The sequence below is a fragment of the Phaenicophaeus curvirostris genome, chromosome 1, assembly GCF_032191515.1.
Source record: "Phaenicophaeus curvirostris isolate KB17595 chromosome 1, BPBGC_Pcur_1.0, whole genome shotgun sequence".
NCBI classification, from domain to species: domain Eukaryota; kingdom Metazoa; phylum Chordata; class Aves; order Cuculiformes; family Cuculidae; genus Phaenicophaeus; species Phaenicophaeus curvirostris.
In genome coordinates, this window is record NC_091392.1 from 75,704,260 (window position 1) to 75,723,789 (window position 19,530).

General features: G+C 41.8%; 1 protein-coding gene across 4 annotated transcripts in view; it reads right to left on the minus strand.

The window, feature by feature from the left end:
* TEAD4 (TEA domain transcription factor 4) overlaps positions 1 to 18,838 on the minus strand; it is a 51,406-nt gene extending 32,568 nt beyond the window's left edge. For all 4 annotated transcript variants that reach the window (XM_069864807.1, XM_069864797.1, XM_069864783.1 and 1 more), the window contains exons 1-3: positions 18,704 to 18,838; positions 1,924 to 1,988; positions 927 to 989 (exon numbers count right to left, since the gene is read on the minus strand). In XM_069864807.1, the coding sequence (XP_069720908.1) occupies positions 927 to 989; positions 1,924 to 1,988; positions 18,704 to 18,710 (135 nt within the window). In that variant the 5' untranslated portion in view covers positions 18,711 to 18,838. The remainder of the gene's footprint in view (positions 1 to 926; positions 990 to 1,923; positions 1,989 to 18,703) is intronic.
* Positions 18,839 to 19,530: the final 692 nt, after the last annotated feature.

Here is a 19,530-nt window from a genome sequence, read left to right on the forward strand (position 1 = left end):
ATCACCTGAAGGAGCACAGACATGCTTCCCTCCAGATCACTTATTGCCACACCGAATCAGGAAGGCCAGCATTCATCTTCCCTCTCTAGCTGTCTCAATGATACGGAACAAGGACTGGACCCCACACCCTTTTTGGCAAGCCCTTTCTGGATGGCTCACTTTCTAACAGGGGACACCCTCTTGCACAATTGACACCCATAAAATTAACCTCTTGACATTTCTGGCAATTCAGCCTGAGCACATAAAACATCTCCCTGATTCAAATCTGAGTAAAACAAATGCTGAGAGAGAGTGTGATCTCAAAGCTCTTCCTATAGGAAGAAAAAACACAGATTTGCTCAAGCAAGTAGTTAACCATTATCTTTCTCATTAGCACAGGTCTCCTCAAATCAGTTCTGAATTAATCAAAGGGCAAAGAGAAGGTGCCGGCTGGCTTTATTGCTTCCTCTCAGTGGTTATGCCAACTGAGAAGACTTTCTCATGCACAACACAACTCCACATCACTACCACTAACAGGGGTAGAACTGTAAGGCTATCCTTTGCCAACGCCATCAAAACACCAGGAATTGATTACTGGCCAGCATTTGTAACCATAAACCCCTCCTTCTCAGGTAAACACTCTTTGTGTTCTCCCAAGTCTAAGGGTCTTTAAGACTTGGATGACAGCAGCATAAACAGAAGCTGAAATCAGACACAAAATTTAAAGTTACTGTTTCTTTATTCTTTAAATAGAATTGCTGCAGACGTCACAGAGCTACAACAATGCAAGTGTTTGCGCAACACTTCCTAGGAAGTACTTTTTCCTCCTCTGCTTACTGCAGTTCAGTGGCTAACCTCACCTTTTAAGGCTATTCAAAGAGGGAATGGGTGATGGGAATGGCTGACTGAGGGAGCTTGCATGATATATTAAAGGATACCCATCATACCTTGAGCTTGGCTTGGATCTCTCTGGCTTTCCGTCTTGCCAGGACCTGGATGTGACTAGATACCTGCATTGAAAGACAAAATCCATCTTCATTCCAGAAGAGTACTTGGTAGCCCCTTGCAGAAGTAAACATACTTTATGCAACTTGTGCAATAGAGAGTTATTTGGGGGGACGGACACACGGACTCAGGGGCTGAGGCAGTAATGAGATGCTTTGTGAACATAACTTAAGTATCACGAAATGAGGTGGAGGACCAGCAAAGATGGGCCATTTAAGGCCTTTTCCAATTGAAACTGCTTTATCAAGCCAGATATCTCTAAAACTAAAGAACCTATCCTTAAATCTAGAGATTGAGAGTTCTGATCTCTTTGCTCCCCATCTTGGCCTCTTCTTGGGAGAAGGGAAACCCATGTTCCATATTCCCGGCCACTATATAATGACTCTCAGAACTTTCCCTTATCTAATGTGGGCCAAAACACATTATAGAATAATTTAGGTTGGAAGGAACTTCTGGATGCCATCCACCAACCCTCCACACAAAGCAGACCAGGTTGCTCAGAGATTTGTCCAGCATAGTGTAGGCTGTCATTCCGAGATTACAAAGTTTCCTTTTTTTCATCCACTGTGCCAGGTATTTTCAAAAATCACCATTCCTGTCCATTTGTCTGGTCTGAACAAAGACTCTTAATATAGAGGGCTGCTGACATTCACTAAGACATTAAGTAGTAGACCAAGCAAATAAAATCACACATTATTTAACACTGGAAAAATGTATTTTACAACATGGCTGGGAGACACAAGCATTACAATCCTACTGTAAAATGGCTGATCTGACTCTTCCTGCCATTCTTATTAACCAGCTCCACACAACCATCTCTTTCCAGCAGAGCCAGAAACTAACAGCAAGTGAACAACAAGGGATTTGTTCTCTTAAGATTTCATCATGCATAGTGGTCCAAAGAACCTAAATGTTTACAAGGGCAGGCTTTACACTTACCTGTTTCCTTGTGCGTGTTTTCCCTGTTCTCAGCTTAATATAGCGGGCAATGAGCTCATTTCGGCCTGGTTCAGAGAAATAATGCAAATATGAGTTTAGAAAACTATGACTCCAAAGAAGAGATTCACAACGGAATTATTAATCTATAGAGATAAGATGGCAGTGGTCCACATGGATTTACAGATAGGAAATCATATTTAACCAACCTGATAGTTTCTACAGTGAGGTGACTAGCTCAGTAGATAAGTACAGAACTGTCTATATGGTGACTCTAGTAAGGCTTTTGGCTCTGTCTCCCATAGGACTCTTGTAGGCACCTGATAAAGAATGGGTCACATAAGTGGACAAAGAATGGATTGAAAACTGTCTGAATGGATGGGGTCCTGGTTGACAGCAAGCTGACAATATGCCAGTGATGCACCCTTCAAGCAAAGAAGGCCACAAGCATTGGAGGCTGTATTAGGAGGATTGTTGCCAACAGGTCAAGGGAGGTGGATCCTTTATCTCTGTACTCAGGACTGCTGAGGCAGTATCTGGAGTACTCTTTCCAGTTCTAGGTTCCGCAGCTTGGGAAGTATGTGGATGTTCAGCAAAAGGTCCACAAAAGTTAAGATACTGGAGAACTTTCCATATGAGGAGAGGCTGAGAGAGCTGGGGATATTCAGCCAGGAGAAGACTTGGGGCAGCGGGGTCACGCATATAAATTCCTGATGGGAGCCAATGAAAAACAGGGAGACGGTCTCCTCTCAATAGCTCCCAAGACAAGAAACAAAAGGCACAAACTAAAATGCGTGAAATTCAGTCTGAAAACAAGAAAAAACCCAACTTCTTTACTGTAAAGGTCGTCAAATACTGACACAGGCTGCCCAGAGAGGTGATAGTCTCCATCCTTGGAGCTTTGCGTAAGGTTATGGGGAGCTCCCATAAACAGGAAGGAGGATGCAGTAGCATCAGTGAAGGAATGATCCTTGTCCAATTACAGAACAAGCAGGCACTGAAGGCAGTCAGGTTTTACACCTTGATTTTAAGAGGTGACACAGTGAGATTATGCTTTTCAGGGCCAAGGGAAATGAAGACAAGTAACAATACTCCGTGTGAGAGGAGAGGCCGGTGCAGAGATCCAGAGAAAAGATGGTAATGGTGACAGACAAGGGAAACGGTACTAACAGTAACTTGAATGAAATGGCTAACAAAATGTGAAGCTACAGGGCCACTGGTACAGAATTTGAAATTGCTTGCAGGAAAACACAAGAGATACAGGTACAGTATTTAAAAAACAGGAAGAGAAGCAGAGAAGGCTAAACTGCCTTCAGCAGTGAACAGGAGAAGCAAGCTTAGACCCAATTCACAGCTAGCACCACAGAAGCATTTGAGAGTGGACACCAAGACATGAGGCACACTATACATGTTCCATACACTGACTCCCAAGGTATCAAACCTAAGCAGATACACAGGTTTTATTCTCTTCCTGGATATCGAGAAATAAACAACAAACAGAAAAGCAGCATCTACACATCTGAACTCTAGGCCCATTCAGAAAACATGACAAAGAGTAGGCTCTGCAAAGTAATACATCTGTGGTGACCACTCTAGTAGCAATATAGTACCTTAACAAAACATTGGGAGTGGGAAGTGCGAGGCTGTGAGACATCTTTTATGACCACAAGTGTTTGAGGAATGAAGGAGAAATAAACTGGGAAGCAAAGCCACAGCTCTCATGAAGTTTATTCTAAAACCCCAGTATTTTCAGTGGAAAGTTTATGGGCTGAGTGGAAAACTTTTCTATTAGGACATCAGAGACATCAACAAAAACAAGCAGTGAAAATATACGCAATATTTGTTCCAGTAATTTAATATTCCATGAAAAAGTTGTCACTTTTTTATTTTAAACCCCTTTTAACTCAACCCTGGAAAAATGAATGTAAGGAAGGCCTCTATGCTAGAGATTGACTACACAACCCTTTAGGGAAGTGCTGTCAAAGCTCCTAATTCCATCTGTTTCTGGAACTGAAAAATGTAGACATCCGTGTCTGCATTTAGACCACATTGATGAAACATAACCAAAGGACACATAGGGATGGGAAAGCATTTTACATTTACTCATCTTAGCCTTTTCTTAACAGTGTCATTACAGCAGCTCTCCTTATGCCCCTGGGAGAACAATCAGGTCTGTGGCTGAGAAAATTGTACAGCTCCAGCTCCTCTATACACATATTAGGAACTATTTACGTGCCAGAAACAATTCCCAGCATGTAAACACTGACCTATTCACTTCCCACGGTTTCAGCATTAGCACGGTGACATGCCCAAGACAGCATGATGGGAGCAGATGCTGTTATGCTACCTTCCACCTGGCTGATTTTCTAATGCAACCATTTTTACAAAGCAGAGACCAATTACTAGCAACACATAGCTACACCTTTTTCTAGTGCCAAGAATAATATTTAATGCTTTTCAAATCCTCCATCTGTTGGATGTGAACCCAAGTTGAAAGGTAAGAAGTAACAGAATTGATTCTTCTCATACAAATGCTGGCATATACGAAATCTCAGAATAGTTTGATACACATCAGAAGAAGGAAATATACAGAATAAGACAAAACCCATTACCTATAAAGAAGCAAGAAGGAAAATTTATATACACCAGGAGGACTCTTTAAGGAGTAAGAGGAATGAGTTAACAGAAATGAAAGGAAAAACTAGCCTTCAGAAGAAGTGGATGTGGAAAATTTCAGGCTAACTTTTAAAGGGTGCATATTGGGCTATACTGACAATTTAAACACATGGAAACTCTCCAGACACCTGCTCAAATATGGGTCATCCTTGAAAAATGAATTTTGATGGATTCTCAGCCAGCTATAACAAATGTTATGGAGCAAATTTAGCTTTGCTGTGTTTCCATGAAAGTAAAGAAATTATACAGACTGAGCAGTCTGACAGTGCACTACTCTGTTTCAGCAGTAGAGGGCTGCAGGGGCAATCTGTGAGATACGATGCCGTGAACAGTCCCTTGACAATCACACCCAATTCAAGACACCTCCAAACTGGAAACGAGTCAAAGCACAAAGTTACATTTGCTCCAAACAGATTTTTGGAAAGGGCAATAGCCACTAGAGGTATAAGACACAAGAGGAGACACATAAAAGGAACCACAAAAAGGAGAAATGAGGATGCACAGAAGGAGAAATGCATGATATGAAAAATGACACATTTAGACAAAAGGAGAAAAAGAGACACATGGTAGGGGACATTGTTTGGGACACGGCTGGAAAAGTATTCTTGGAAAGAGGTGGTCCATGGCAGAAGTAAACTTTATGAGGCAAATGCAGTCCATGAAGGACCCATGCCAGAGCAGGAACATCCCTGAAAGGACCGCAGCCCATCAAGAATGCACGTAGGAGCAAAGGGACAGCAAGAAGCAATGGGCACCAGAGAAAAACTAGAAAAGCAAGAACTCACAGAAACATATCTTTACATGCTGACCTCAGCCTCCTGCACCACCTAGTACCTCAAAGGAATTAAGAGGGACTAAGTGTTATAGAGAATAAAACAAGGAAAACTGAGACTAGGAAGTGGTAAGGAGAGGCAATAAACTGTAGTACAGCCTGGGAAAGCAGGAGGCATTTCCCTAAGTGTGTTTAACTTCTTTGTCTTCAACATCAGCAAAAATTACAAAGTTCTCTCAGGCCATATACTTCACAGGAGAAGACTAGAAGGTGGGGAAACTGTTGTACAAATTGCACATGTTAGAAGCTGGTATAGAAATTCTCTAGAGAAAAATTCTCTAGAGAGAGCAGTCAAGTGTGGATCTGCAAAATTTTCAGGTTTGGAATTCACTTCCCACTTGCCACCTCGTCTCATACAACTTAGCTCTTCCAGAAGCATGCCTCCACAGAGCTACAAAAAAAACCAGAAAGGTGACAGGGTATATTAAGCCAGTAAAAATACTCGTAGCAAAACCTTCTGATCACTCTACAAAGACATTAGCATCATAGGGATTAGTAAATATAGAACTATGCAAATTTCCAAGCCCAGTAAACTCCGCAGCAAGAACGTATTGAATTACCATGAATCAAACCCACAAAGAAGTAAGTCCTAAATGTCTTGTTTTTCTTATCAGAAGTTAGATGCAAGCAGGTATTACATGGCTGGAAGCCTGTAGGTTTGCAGCCTCTGGGAAGCACTTTCTTTGTTTCACAACCATGACTGCAGGGTCAGCAAAAGCTTGCACTCCTCACTTGGCTGGAACAGGCAGAGCTGTCATGAACCATCAGATGGTTCATTTTTTAGAACCACGTAGAGTGTCCCTCAGTAATCTGATCATATGTTGTGTTCTTAGAATAACTCCTGCTGAGGCCTGCCATGGTCACCAGAACCTGCCAACAGTTGTGCCTCCTCTGTCGAAACTGCGCATTGGGTTTCATGAAGCTCTAGCCAACATACCAACTGCAGCACAGCATCCAAAAGCTCTTTATCCTCACTGTAGCCTTTCCCTTGGAAGCATGGCAGGAAGAAAGGAGTAAAGAGATACTCATGTTTTTTACTTCTTGCTCCTAACAGATAAATTTTGAACTGCATCAATTTAACTCCCGTTCTGTCTTACACTAAATTGCATAATTTTGCATTCAGTAGTTATCCAAGAAGATGTTGCTAGGGGAAGTGGATAAAGAAGCTTTTTGATTCTCCATTATGCACCTGTGCTCCTTTCAATGTAAGAGAAGTGTCTGCATCTAAAAAAGGGGAAAAAATCAAGGAAATTCCCATAGCCATAGAAAGCACTTCCCACTCCTACCTCAAAACTTTGTCCTCGCTTCCTGCTAGTAATGGTCTATTACTGCTTGTATAAGAGGCAGATAAAACATCTTTTTGAGCCTTATACTTCCTTGTGTACCTGTTCCCAAAGAAAGTAGAACGAAAAGCCTCTCCTGTAATGGGTAAGGGCAAAAAGCTCAATGATTTCTGCAAAATCCTTCCTTACTGTTTCAGCTCCTACTTTTACAACTAATTCCACTACCAGAGCTGAGGCTATCTCCAATTCAATAAAAATTCTGCCGTAACCATCTCCCTACTCATCCCTATCTCTCCCCCCTCTCCTTAGGAACCTCCACCACTAATCTCTAAACTCTGTTGCTTGCACGCCACTGGTCATCAGTCTTTGTTTGTACCTATAAACTAAACATACTGAGCAAGTAATGCAGCGTGGTGTCTTGGTTTTCCCATTTATCTGGACTGCAACTCTGGCAAATCTCTGTTGGAAGCTGCCCAAACTACAGTGGACATTCCCAAGAATGGCAGTTGGGTGCTGGAGACAATGCTTTAAATGATACATTAAGAACCCCCATCAAGCTCCTTCCAGGATTTTTTTTAACATCCTGTATTTTTATTCCTAACTTCTACATTGAATATACAGAACTGTATCCAAGAGGCTACAAAAGATCTTAACACACCACTGACCACCATACTGGGATCACTTCCCACAAAAGAGACCCTAGAAAAACATACTGCATTTTACTGCATTGGTTTATCCTATGAAGACATCTCTTCCCCAACAAACATAGAACTTCAGTGCTTAGTAGTCAGGTCTGAGATCCCATAGAACAGTTACACATAGCAGATAACTATATTCAGCTGTGAGAAGGAAATTTCTTCCTTCTGATCATTTATTCCATGTTTGGATTTGCTCAATATTAACCTTCCACAAGAAGATTCCCTGAGTTCATGCAATTCCTACAACAAGGGAATTTTGAGCTGAAGACTCAAAGAAAACTGAGCCAGTACTACTGAATAATATCAAAACAATGAGACTCCTGCAAACACAATACTGGAGAGATTAGCACCACCACATTGTCAGCTCTTCCCCAACAAACCTGTTCTCACCATTTGAGCGTGCAAGTGCTGAGCTCCTTCCTCTCCTGAAATGATGAGGTTGAAGCCTTATTTGTAAGGCAGAATGTGCCACTCCAGCACCGCCCGGTGAAAGGGCAATAGGGCGATCACTCTCTCTGAGGTCATAAAACTCAGTTGTCACATTTACTAACTGGTCTAAACAGCGAAACCTCATTTTTTGTCAAAGGCCTTTTGCTGGGAAGGTTAAGTGTTTACTCTTCCACTATATAATCTAAATTCACATCTGGGCTATCCCCATTTAGAAACTGCTGTTTCTTGATGGCCAGTTTAAGACACTTCAAGCAAAGTGTATAACTAAAGGATAATTATTACAGACCTTACGGGTTTTGGGAAGCTTCTTATTAGTTCCATGGTTTTGGGAAGCTTCTTATTAGTTCCAAACAAGTAGTGGAGATAACTGAAAAGTCAGTCACCAGAGGTGTAGTTACAATAGTAGTTACTTCAGCAACAGAAGAATCAAAAAAGTTCCCTTCTCAGCTGGTCATTCTTCCTCCTGCAATTTTCCATCAATTCCTGTGTGCAGCTGTACCAATTAAATTAAATCACCACAAGAAGGTGAGATGGGCAGGAAGGACTGACATGCACCTCTCTGATTACAAAAAAAAAATTTAAAAACAAACAAACAAAAAAAAGCCCCCATCCCATTTGAATTTTGTTGGTTTAGTTTTGTTTCTCTCCCACCACCACCAGCCTGGTTTGGTGAACTAAATAATTTTGTGGCCACATTAGCCACAGCACTAGCGTAGCAGAGAGAACAACAGAGAAAGAAGGAGAGCAGAATTCTTCAACCGGTTTTTCCAACGAGAAACTGTAGCCTGGAACTGTACTCCACCTAACCTTCACTTGCATACAGACTGGTAAGAAAATGGGCAAGGCCCTTCCTGTGCTTGCAGCATTTGTCTAAAGGCTAGACAGAGTTAAAATGCCTCCTAATCACTGCCCCAGAGGCATGTCCTTGTAAAGAAGAGCTTTTACTACGGCACAACAATGCATATGCATCCAGCAAACCCTCCCCATCTCCAGGCTACACATCCCTTCACCACCCCTCAGCCTTTAACACAGTTTCTCAGTGCATAAATTGAATGTCCTCATCAGTTGTGTTTTCCCACATTATCACCTGAGGCCATAGAAATGAAGATAACCCATCCAATAAGTAATCCCCCCACATACACATTAAGGGCTGCAACAGGAACAGAGCAGGGATTTGTTCTGGTGCTTCCCAGAGTGAGACTGATAAGAGTATTTGTAGAAAGGGTTTAGATTCAGTTCTCTTGGAAAATCCTGCAATCACACAATGCAGATGCATATAGTCATAGGAGAGTGTGTCAGGTTACACCTGAAACGGTCAATGATAATCCTGCATGGAAAGGCATGTCAAACTAACAGCTTTCAGTCTCTTAGGCCACCCAAGACTGACAATGTTATGCAGGCACAAATATACTTTACTCACCAAGGTCCAGGTTCAGAAAAACATGACTGTTGAGGGTGGCACTGAAACCAATGCTTAACTGCAACAGCATCCTCCAGCTTCCCAAAGTCCAAGGTCTACCTTGCAGACACAGACTAAATTCTTCCTTCAGACAATAAACATGTTTTATGCTTGTTTCAATAACTCTCAATAATTGCAGGGTATCTGAAAGCAAGTCTTGAACACCACTTCAGTAATACCACCTCAAAGGATAACAAAATCTTCAGCACCTCTCCTCCTCACTTTTTTTGGTTGTCTCTGTTGGCACCAATTGTATACCGTTTCTTGCAAATGTCTGCCACAAGTGCTGATCTTGCACATGTGCCCAGACAGTAAGCTGGCCAAGTATTCAAAGCTTCAACTACCACAGAAACTGGAGCTAAAAGGCGTCTGTGAGATCCACTCAGCAACTTGCTCCATAGCCAGCACAGAACAACAGAAAGACAGGCTGAGAGAGTTAAGCTTCTTTAGCCTAGAGAAGAGAAGGCTCCAGGGAGACCCTACGGCAGCCTTGCAGAACTTAAAGGGGACTACAGGAAAGCTCGGGAGGGGGCTTTTTATCAGGGAGTGCAAGGATAGGAAGAGGTATAATGGTTTCAAGCTGGAAGAGGGGAGATTTAGATTAGATATTAGGAAGAATTCTTTTCCTGTGAGGATGCTGAGGCTCTGAAACAGGCTGTCCAGAGAAGCTGTGGCTGCCCCATCCCTGGAGGTGTTCAAGACCAAGTTGGATGGGCTTTGAGCAACCTGATCCAATAGGAGGTGTCCCTGCCCACGGCAAGGAGGTTGGAACTGGATGATCTTTAAGGTCAGTTCCAACCCAAACCATTCTACGATTTCAAGATTCTCAAGGCATCTGGTGTGGTCTGACTTAGTCCTACAAGGACTTGTGACTGCTTCACTTGACACATAAGCCTACACCAGGACCCAGTCTTAACCAACTGACTGAAAATTACTCAGCAGCTTTCAAGGAGAGCAAAAGAACCCAGAGAGTATTCTTGCATTATACGAACAAATGAATATTGATTTTGTAAGTGGAATGGCTACCACCCATCTTCATTTTTTACCATCATAATTGTCCACAACTACTTTAAACCATCGGGTCACAGTTTCAGCTTAAACACATGGCTGGCTACTGCTGAAAACACGTCTGCCGTTTTCCCCTGACTCCCCCTCAGCAGATTGTTCCGCAGGTCAGTTCAGCTCTCTAACCTGGCAGAAAACTGGCCCACTTATTCTGCCAGAGTAGTTTGCTATCAGTTTAGCAAGCTAAAATAGATAAGCAAGGAGGCTGCTGGAAGCTGAAGGTAGCCTAAAAGGTGGAAGCACAAAATGGGAAGCAATGCCATGAGGCAAGGAAATGAGAGTGGCAACTGTCTCTTTTTCTGCAGTGAACTGTTAGGTTATCTCACTGTTTCTGAAAGAAATATACTCTTGGTCTCAACAAAGAACAGTTTTACACCGTCTCAGCACTGGCAAAAATAGTTGTTAAAGATGTCATACTCTGTAAAAGGTGAAAAGAGAATGTGGACAGGAAAGCAGAAATGCAGGTTTCGTTACTGGGTAGGAACCAGTCTGGATAATAGCTGAATCCTGCCAAGCTCAAAAAAGATCCTTTCAATGGCTTGTGGCATTCCTCTTACCCCCCACTCTCTCTTTGCTCCTAACACTGGAGCAATTCTGTTCTATTCTTTAAACACCTGTTCCCTGACAGAGTTTACAGCTAAGTCTGATAAAATAGCTGGACAACCACAATTCAGGCAGTGACAGGAGATCAGGAACAAGAGAATGACAAAACTATTTAAGCCACGGGGATACATAAAAATGCATACGGACACAAAAGGAAATTCACAATATGTAGGTGCTTCAACTACCTTCTAGATGAAAGCTGTTCTGTATAGACTTATCAATTAACTTTTCTCCAATATTAGCCTTAAAGGATCAGACTAGACATGAAAAGTAGAGCTCACTTTGCCTCTGGGCATAGGAATAGGTGAGATGACCTTCGAAGGTGCCTCCCAGTGCTATTTTCTATGATTCTTGAAGTAAAGATGATGATGCAGCTTTCATATGCAGGAATGCTCATAATCACCAGTTAAGGCTGAAGCCAACACTGTGCTAAATGCCGCATGTGCATGTGTGTTTCCCTGCAATACTGTCATGTTTAGAAATAAGCCTACATTTACAGCACTTGCAGTCAACGAGTGAAGTCATTTCTACAGAGTTATCTCATTGAACACAAGTTTACAGATTCCAATCTGAGCTCCTGAAAAGGGATTTGCAATTACTATGCAATTCACACTGGAAAGAAGAGCGATTAAAAAGATATTTTACATGAAAAAGTTTCAATGAAAATAGGTTCATTTCCTGTTCAGGGAGCTAGAGACAGCAAGACCATGCCATATGTGCTTATAGTAAGCTTCAAAGAATTTGAAGGAGTACCCAGCAGATAGGTCACAAGTTCAAGGTGACAGCAATGGGGAACAGCTGCTGGCTACACACCCTTCAGCAGCAGGTGTACCCAGGCCCCAGAGGTTTAAGTCAGCTCTGCCAGTGACCAACAGACTTACAGAACCATCTGTCTGGGCACAAACTGCACACAGCCTTCCCAGTTTTGCTGCCCAGATCTTCGCCATACACAGACAATACAGGACTTGTTATGGATTAACTAATGAGCAACTGTTTAAAACAACAGACAGTCCTAGTTCTCCTGTGTTCATTATCTGCATCCTACATGAATGAGAATACTATCTCTTCCTCTAGCAGTAATATTGTCTTTTTCTGATCAAGCAGCTTTCCTTCACTTTGAGGCACCCCTTAAGACACTAGAACCTGGAAAGATTATGTTGTCTTGTACTGGTTTTGCTTAACAGACATATAGGGATACTTTAATAAAGTTTTGTTAAGTTACATTTATGACGTGCCCCCCAGTGATAAGGCATGTCTTTGAAAGAGACTTCTAAAAGAGTTCAAATGATAAGTTTTGCTTACTTACACTGTAGAAAATAAGAAAGCTCATTTTTTCTTATGCCAGGTTTTCACACAATCTGTGTATTGACACTTACCAACACCCTCTCTACATGTGCACATCCCTGTGAGAAATGCTATCACCATTCTTTACCCAATGTCTAACTAATCGACAAGAGAAATTCTGAGAAATCACTCTGTAGTTTCTTGAAGTTTTGTCTTCCTGTTTCAGACCTGAGAAAGGGTCTTCGTACCCATCAGTCTAATAAACTTATTCATGTCACAAAAACAGAGATAGAATAAATCACAACGCTAACAATTTTGAAAAAACAGCAGATATTCACAGTGGAAAGCCATATTCAGTCACATTTTAATGCCTGCTGCTCTGTATCCTGTGTAAAATAATAGCACATCTAATCTAGAATCCACCTCTCCTTTGTATGAAATACATATATAACTGTACCATTCTTTGGGACTAGTTTTATAAATACATTCCTTACAGTTTTGTCTGATACAATTTTAAGTCTACAACAGCATTTCCATTTTAACTGTTTAGAGAAGAAAAATCCCTCAGCACCAAGCACCATGCTGTCATGAAGCTCCTGCTGATATCCATCCTATATTCCTTCTTTTTCTCCCATTAATCCCAGTCACGCTCACATGCTCTACATAAAATCCCTCTCCCTCTTAAATGTTACCACCCTTCAAATATTTTTAGACTGCTATTATGTGTCCCCCCCACCCTCCACCTTTCAGTCATCACTTAGCCAACCTAAGTATATTTAGCTACTTTAATCTTTCCTCCTAAATCAGTTCCTTCAGCTCCCAGAGCATAATGTTTAGTCTGGTATGCTTGTTGCTCTTCTCAGAATTCAACCCATGTTTTTGAGATATTTCTGGTAATGTGTTTGCAAAAAACTGTCCATATGAGAGCTTCACATATGTATTAAAGAAAAAAAAACCCAAGCCAGTGGACATGATTAATTATCATTTTCCACATCCAGTTTTGTTCCCAGGTTTTGAATTCAACATGAAATTTTAAATATAAATGAACATTTTGTATATTTAAGAGCAGATTTGCAACTGGAAATATCTGGATCCAGTTGTGAAAGAATGCAGTGCTTTTTAAAATGTAAAAAAACACCAAGGCTTTTTTACCAAACTTTTCAGGAAAAAAATGGATATGTGTAAAGTTATCTAGAAGCAACGCAGAAGCAAAAAACTGACTTGCAACAGGGAAAAGGCTGATAAGTGAAATTGAAAGAGTCAGGTATAAGGCAGACAGTGGATACAGTTAGAAAGCATAACACTGGCTTACTAAACTAGAAATCAATTAAACTAGCTGTTATTTACAATGCAAAAAAATCAGAACAAGTGCATTGCTGACTCTATGCCACTAAAGATCAACTCTGTCTTGGAAAATAAATAAACATTTGAATTTAGAACTTAAAAAGTAATGAAGAAGAGCCAAAACGCTAATGCAATGTTGCTAACGAAGGAAGTTACTTGAACAGGACAAGTCTGCAAGGACAGAAAGGAAAACATAATCATATACAACCCACTTGGTTTTAAGCCTGACAAATAAAAATGGAAGTACAAAGCTGCGAAAAATCAAAAGGGACAGAAAAAAGTAAGCGCCCTTTGTTGAAACACAATAAATCTCCCAAAAAAAAGTAGTCACAATAATTTTGATACCAGGTAACACAAGAAACTGCTAATATTTTCCTGTTCAGTACTAAACATGTTAAGGAAAGACGCCACTGTCAATACTATTAACTCCAACAGCAAGCAGTTTCTTGATTGGCTAGCATTTCAGGAAATGCTTGTAACTCATGGAAAAATTTCTTTTTATGTTTGCATGGACAACACACCAGTTAAACTGACATACAGTTTAACATGAAGAACTCTAAACTCGGCTTACAAAGGAGATGAAACGAAAGACTTGACAAACTCCAGCAGAAATTTAACTTGTCGCAAAGGTCTCCACAAATCTGGCTTAATCTAAACAACAAAGACCTAAAATCACACAAAAGCAAAGTTGAAAGCTGACTCAGTGAAACAAAGCTATGTTATTGAGCAACTTCAAAAACATCACACCTAACACCAGGAAAAGATGAGAGGACATAAAATTCTGCATCCTGACTGACTGTCCAAGAATCTAAGTTTCATCCGTCTTTCAGTGTTTAGAATGGGAGATTCGATTTTGTTAGCAAAACTGTTGGATAAAGGGCTGTTCTGCAGTTCACAGACCAAACTAACAGAAAGGAAAGGAACTGCAGAAGCATCTTGCTAAGGGATATCACAGCTGAAAGGCAGATTTTGCAGTTACCTGGGCCACCCTGTTCAGTGTCAACTGAGCACATTCTCAGCACATTTCACTTGCTTTGACCAAACATTAGGTGATGAAACTGAATAGAGAAGAAAGCATTTGAAGACTGACACCTCAAAGGTTTTCCTATTTGTAATAGCTGTCATGCTTCTCTCTTCCCTCAAGGAGAAATCATGTTTATGAAACGGGACAGGCGGTGTTATGTTTCGTGTTTCTTGGGGTTTATTTGCTTGCTTTTCATTACTTGTAGTGACTTTTTGAGGTTGTAGAAAACATTAACTGATAACATATCCCTTTGAGATTAAGGCAATATCCTGCAAATTTACCCACCTCCTTCAGAACAAGGGTGAGAGGAACCACCTGTGACACTCCATGCCAGCTTAATTCATGTTGCAAGCTCGAGTCTTTGCAGTTCCTTGTCTCCTCCAAGTTTTAACTACTAACACAGTTACCTGTTCTACTATCACTCAATCTCTGAGCTTTGGACATCTTTAAGTATTTCCTATCAGTTGCCTCAGGGCTTTGACCCACAAACAGATAGCACCAACCTGGGAGATGGACAACTGCCCCAAGCTGTCTGCTCCACCCTGCTCAGCAAAGAATGGCCAAGCTGTTCACAAACCAGCTGCTGAACTACTGCCTACTACAGCACAGCACTTTAATGCGCAGTTGCCAGTCAGTTCTAGCTCCTCTTACAAAAAGTTGCTCCAAGGCAGACATTGGTGCCGCGGATGGGAACAGAGCTAAGGCAGCTAAGCTAAGCTAAGCTAAGGCAGTAGCTCTGTTCTTCCAAGCTCTTACTTCCTCACTTGTAAATCAAAGCCCCAGCAGTGTTTTGTCAAAATTAATATAACTTTGCCAGTTACTATTTTTTATTTCTCTGTCATCAGTAGTATTGGGAGAGCCTCTCGGTTCTGTATCCCCGTGCAAACCACACAAAGATACTAAGCCTTTTTTCCTCCCTTTCCTTGCTCTAGGCCAGTATTAAAGATGCCAGAAGACACTTACTCTAATGCCAAATTCTGAGATTACTTATTTGGTACAAATGCTGCAGATATGGAAAAACACAGTTGGAAAATATAAGAGTCAGATTCTTGATAGTGTATCTCCGTAGTATTCTAATAGGCAAGATTATCCTCCAGTACCAGAAGTACCCAGATCAGTAAGCTAACGGTGCCCCAGACTTGCTACTTCTAACATAACACAATAATTAGGAGAAGAAACAGCATCCCATATCAGATAAGACAACTTCTTGTGCCTTAAGCAAGTGGTAATCAGAGGCTGCTAGAAAGGACAGTGATGGCTTATACCCATACCAGTCCTGTGGTATGAACTTATTCAGTCAGGATGCTGCCTCCAGCAATGAAACATGTCTAGGATGAAAAAAGATAATGAAAGAAAAGAAGGCAGCAAATGCATCAAGATACAGATCTTCAGTGTTCAGAGAAGAGCTTGGTTGACTTTTGGGTGAGGTAAGAACCACATCCACTCAGCAAATCAGCACAGCGTCACCTAAAAAGCTGCAAGCCACAAGCTGACTCTGAAGAGGCGAGGAAACATGAGGAAGAAACCTGTGTACAGGCTGAAACAGACCACTCTGTGCAATCCTAAATGCATTCAAACAAAAGAGTGCAAGTTCTCCATATTGGCTTGGTACAGTTTTGTTTGTTCAACATGTCTGCTGGTGAAAGCTATTAACTTTAAAGTGATAATAGGTTGCCTCACAACAGGTGAGAAGTATATAAATTGAACATAGAAGAGATCCTGGGTCCTGGAATGTCATGCCCGAAAGAGCAGTGCTACTTGAGTCACTCCTCTGTGGGAAACAGTGAAATGGTTCCACTTCTGTCAAGGGAATGCAGTATACACAGTTCTCTGAAATGCCTTGCCCCTTCGTTCAGCAAGTCGGTCACAGGACAGCTAAACAACCATCCCTTGGAGGCAGGGCCACCACATACAGCTTGTCCTGTTCCATGAGCTGGCTCAGTAGTGGTAAAGATGAAATCAGGGACTATATTTATTCTCCCCGCCTGGTCACATCTTTCAATAGATCCCAGGCTGGGCCCCCACTTCCTTGGCATGGATCCTGGAGGCTGGTAAGCAAAGGAGGGGCATAAATCAGTGCCTCGGGTTCTGTCAGGAGCACATTGAACCAACCATTCGCACTGGTAACAGGTGCGCTGAAGGTAAGCCAAGGACACCGTCCTATTCGGAACAGTGGGGGAGGGCTTGCAGAAAAGCTGTTCATTTCTTCTCCCAGAGCCTAGCCTAATGTTATCACCCTGCAAGTGGCTTATTTACCTTCTGCAACTCACCAGTGCAGTTAGACTTTCCAGTAAACAGCAGCCCATGCTAAGTCAGGCCCTAGCTAAGTCTCTTCGGTTTCTGCAGTCTGTTCTGTTTCACTTTAACTTCTGCTCTCATACTTATTTCTTTTCTGGTTCATTTCACTCTCCGCTCCAACATAATCACTCCAAAGTTCAAGTATTTCAGGGACTGTGCAGAAAGATTAGTAAACTAAGAGAGTCTAGAAGCACAACTGTAGGGTTTCTTAATTTTTAAAGTCATTTGCCATGAAAACTAGTGCAGACTTACTGTGGCTAGGAGCATGTCAATAATTTATGTTTAATAACCATAAGATGGATTTTCAAGTAATATTTTAGATTGAACAACATTATGAGCAAGCATTGCTTCTGAAAGAAGCAGTCCTACCCCTCACCTCAACCATGGCTGTTCACTCTCATCATCCCTTCTCTAGCACCACCACAAGCAGCTGGGCAGTGAAACAGATTGGGGGCACATCCAATTAAAGTTCACTTTTTTCCCGTTTCTGGCTCTTTTAGATTTAAGCTGGATCAGTTCCCTGTTTTGACAGTACAACCACAAAAATGTTTGCACCAGCATAGCATAGAGCAAGAACTGATGTCCACATCAGAATATTGACAAAGGTTGAGCCTCAGTGTGATCAACCTACAGAATCAATGATACATGTACCTTGTAAAAACATCCACTGTAGATAAATCTGTGTAAACAGGACCCCACCCATGCTCCCCTAAAGAGAGCAATCTATTCCCTAGCTCAGGGAACAATGGCCCAGTGGGTGGACAGAAGCCTGCAGAATGACTTTTGAAGTGCTCAGTATGAAGCTTCAGGGCACGGTGCTACCATGATAGGACCTACAAAGACACACAAATTGCAACATAAACGGGGGAAAAAAACCAATGCATCGACTGGGCAGGAAGAGCCTGCCTTCCAGAAGTTCCTTGCTAGTGCTCTGAGAAAACATTTCAACACCTTGAGACTTTTAACCAAATACTGTGCACTACTAGCCTTCGCTTTGCTTTTTAGTCACAGAAGTATCAGGTGGTCTTTCTTCCAATACTGAGCTAGACCAGCTTTTTTTGTGGACAAAATAGAGACAGAAATTTTAACTGGGGAATAGGTTGAAAATCCAATTCAAAATCACCAAAAGTCTACCACCTAAAAAAATAGACTTCTGCAGCAGTTGCAAGACAGCACTTCTCCGCATTCAGGGCTGGGTATCTAGCTAGCCAGCTTTCACCTACAGGTGAAAGACAGTCATACCAGGGCTATAAGAAGTCTACAACTAAAGGGAGCAGCCAGAGAGGTCATTTTTCTGTCCTTAAGGTCTGAGCAGACCAGCTATTTAAGAAATCGTTGGTCTTTGCACTCCACCAGCAGAGCCACATAGGGGTTCAGAGGCTGAACTTCTGCCCTTTAGCACCAAGGTCACAGATATTTACATATTAGGATAAAGTTGGAGACAGCAGCAAGAGATACCATAAAAGATAGATTCAGTCACACCACAAAGCCGTTACATGATATCTACCTGAAGATTAGGTCAGGAGCATGCCCAGCTCTGGGATCCACCTTATTGATGCTCCCCTGAAAAAAACATCTATAAAACTCTGGTCTGTGACTGTTAAAATCTCTGATTTTCCTAAACATAACTTCAACTGACCAACTGCATCAACTTGGGAATGCTCAAGAGGAAAGAAGCTCATTCAGAACATCATTTGGTACAAGGCAAGTGGTCTGCACAGGGCAGGCTGCCTGGAGTATAGCGATGTGCCCTTTCTTTCTCCTTACCATACATCTTGCCTTCGTCTGACAAGATAATCTTCCGCCGTCCACATGGTGGGTAGATGGCTAGCGCTTCCTGGAAGCTCTGTTCAATGTCTGGACTCCACACACCCTCAGCATCATTGTCAATGGGTTTGTCCAAGGCCTCGCTGCCCCCTGAGTCGTTGCTCCCCTCAGGGGAGGTGGGAGAACTCCACTCGTTGGAGGTAATGGTGCCAGCTAGAAACTCCAAGGTGCCACGCAGAGAAGCAGACTCTGAACCTGTGATGACAAACAGATCCCATCTGTCAGAAATCCTCCTCTCTGGGAAAATGAGGAAATACTAAAGAAAAAGTTAAAAAAACCTCAGTGAGGAGGAGTTTTACTTCAAGTTTACCCTAAATGGTAACTCAACCACATGCTTCACTTCTATTAATGCTGGGATGAAACCTTTTCTACAAAATCTTCCAGTAAAACAGCCTGCTCCTGTATCTCATAAGCTCAGTAACTATCACTTCTCAATTCTCCTCAGACATTATGATTTCTTGCCTGCCTTTGTCCCCTAATTTCTCACTCTGCTGTGTAACAGTTATCTAGCTTTCTGAAGCACACATAGAGGGATTCATTCCATGTGAAAGACTATACAAAATAAAGCAGTGATGAATTATCTAATCATCACTGAGGTTGAAATTTTCTTAGATACTGTTTCACCGGATCAAAGTTAGTAGTTGGTGTCATTTTTAACACTGACATTTCTTCTTCTCGAGGATCAGCTGCACTTCTAAAACGCAATCCCTGGAGCCAGGCAGTTTACTGCAATGTCTCCCAAAGCTCAGCACTATATCCTGGCAGGA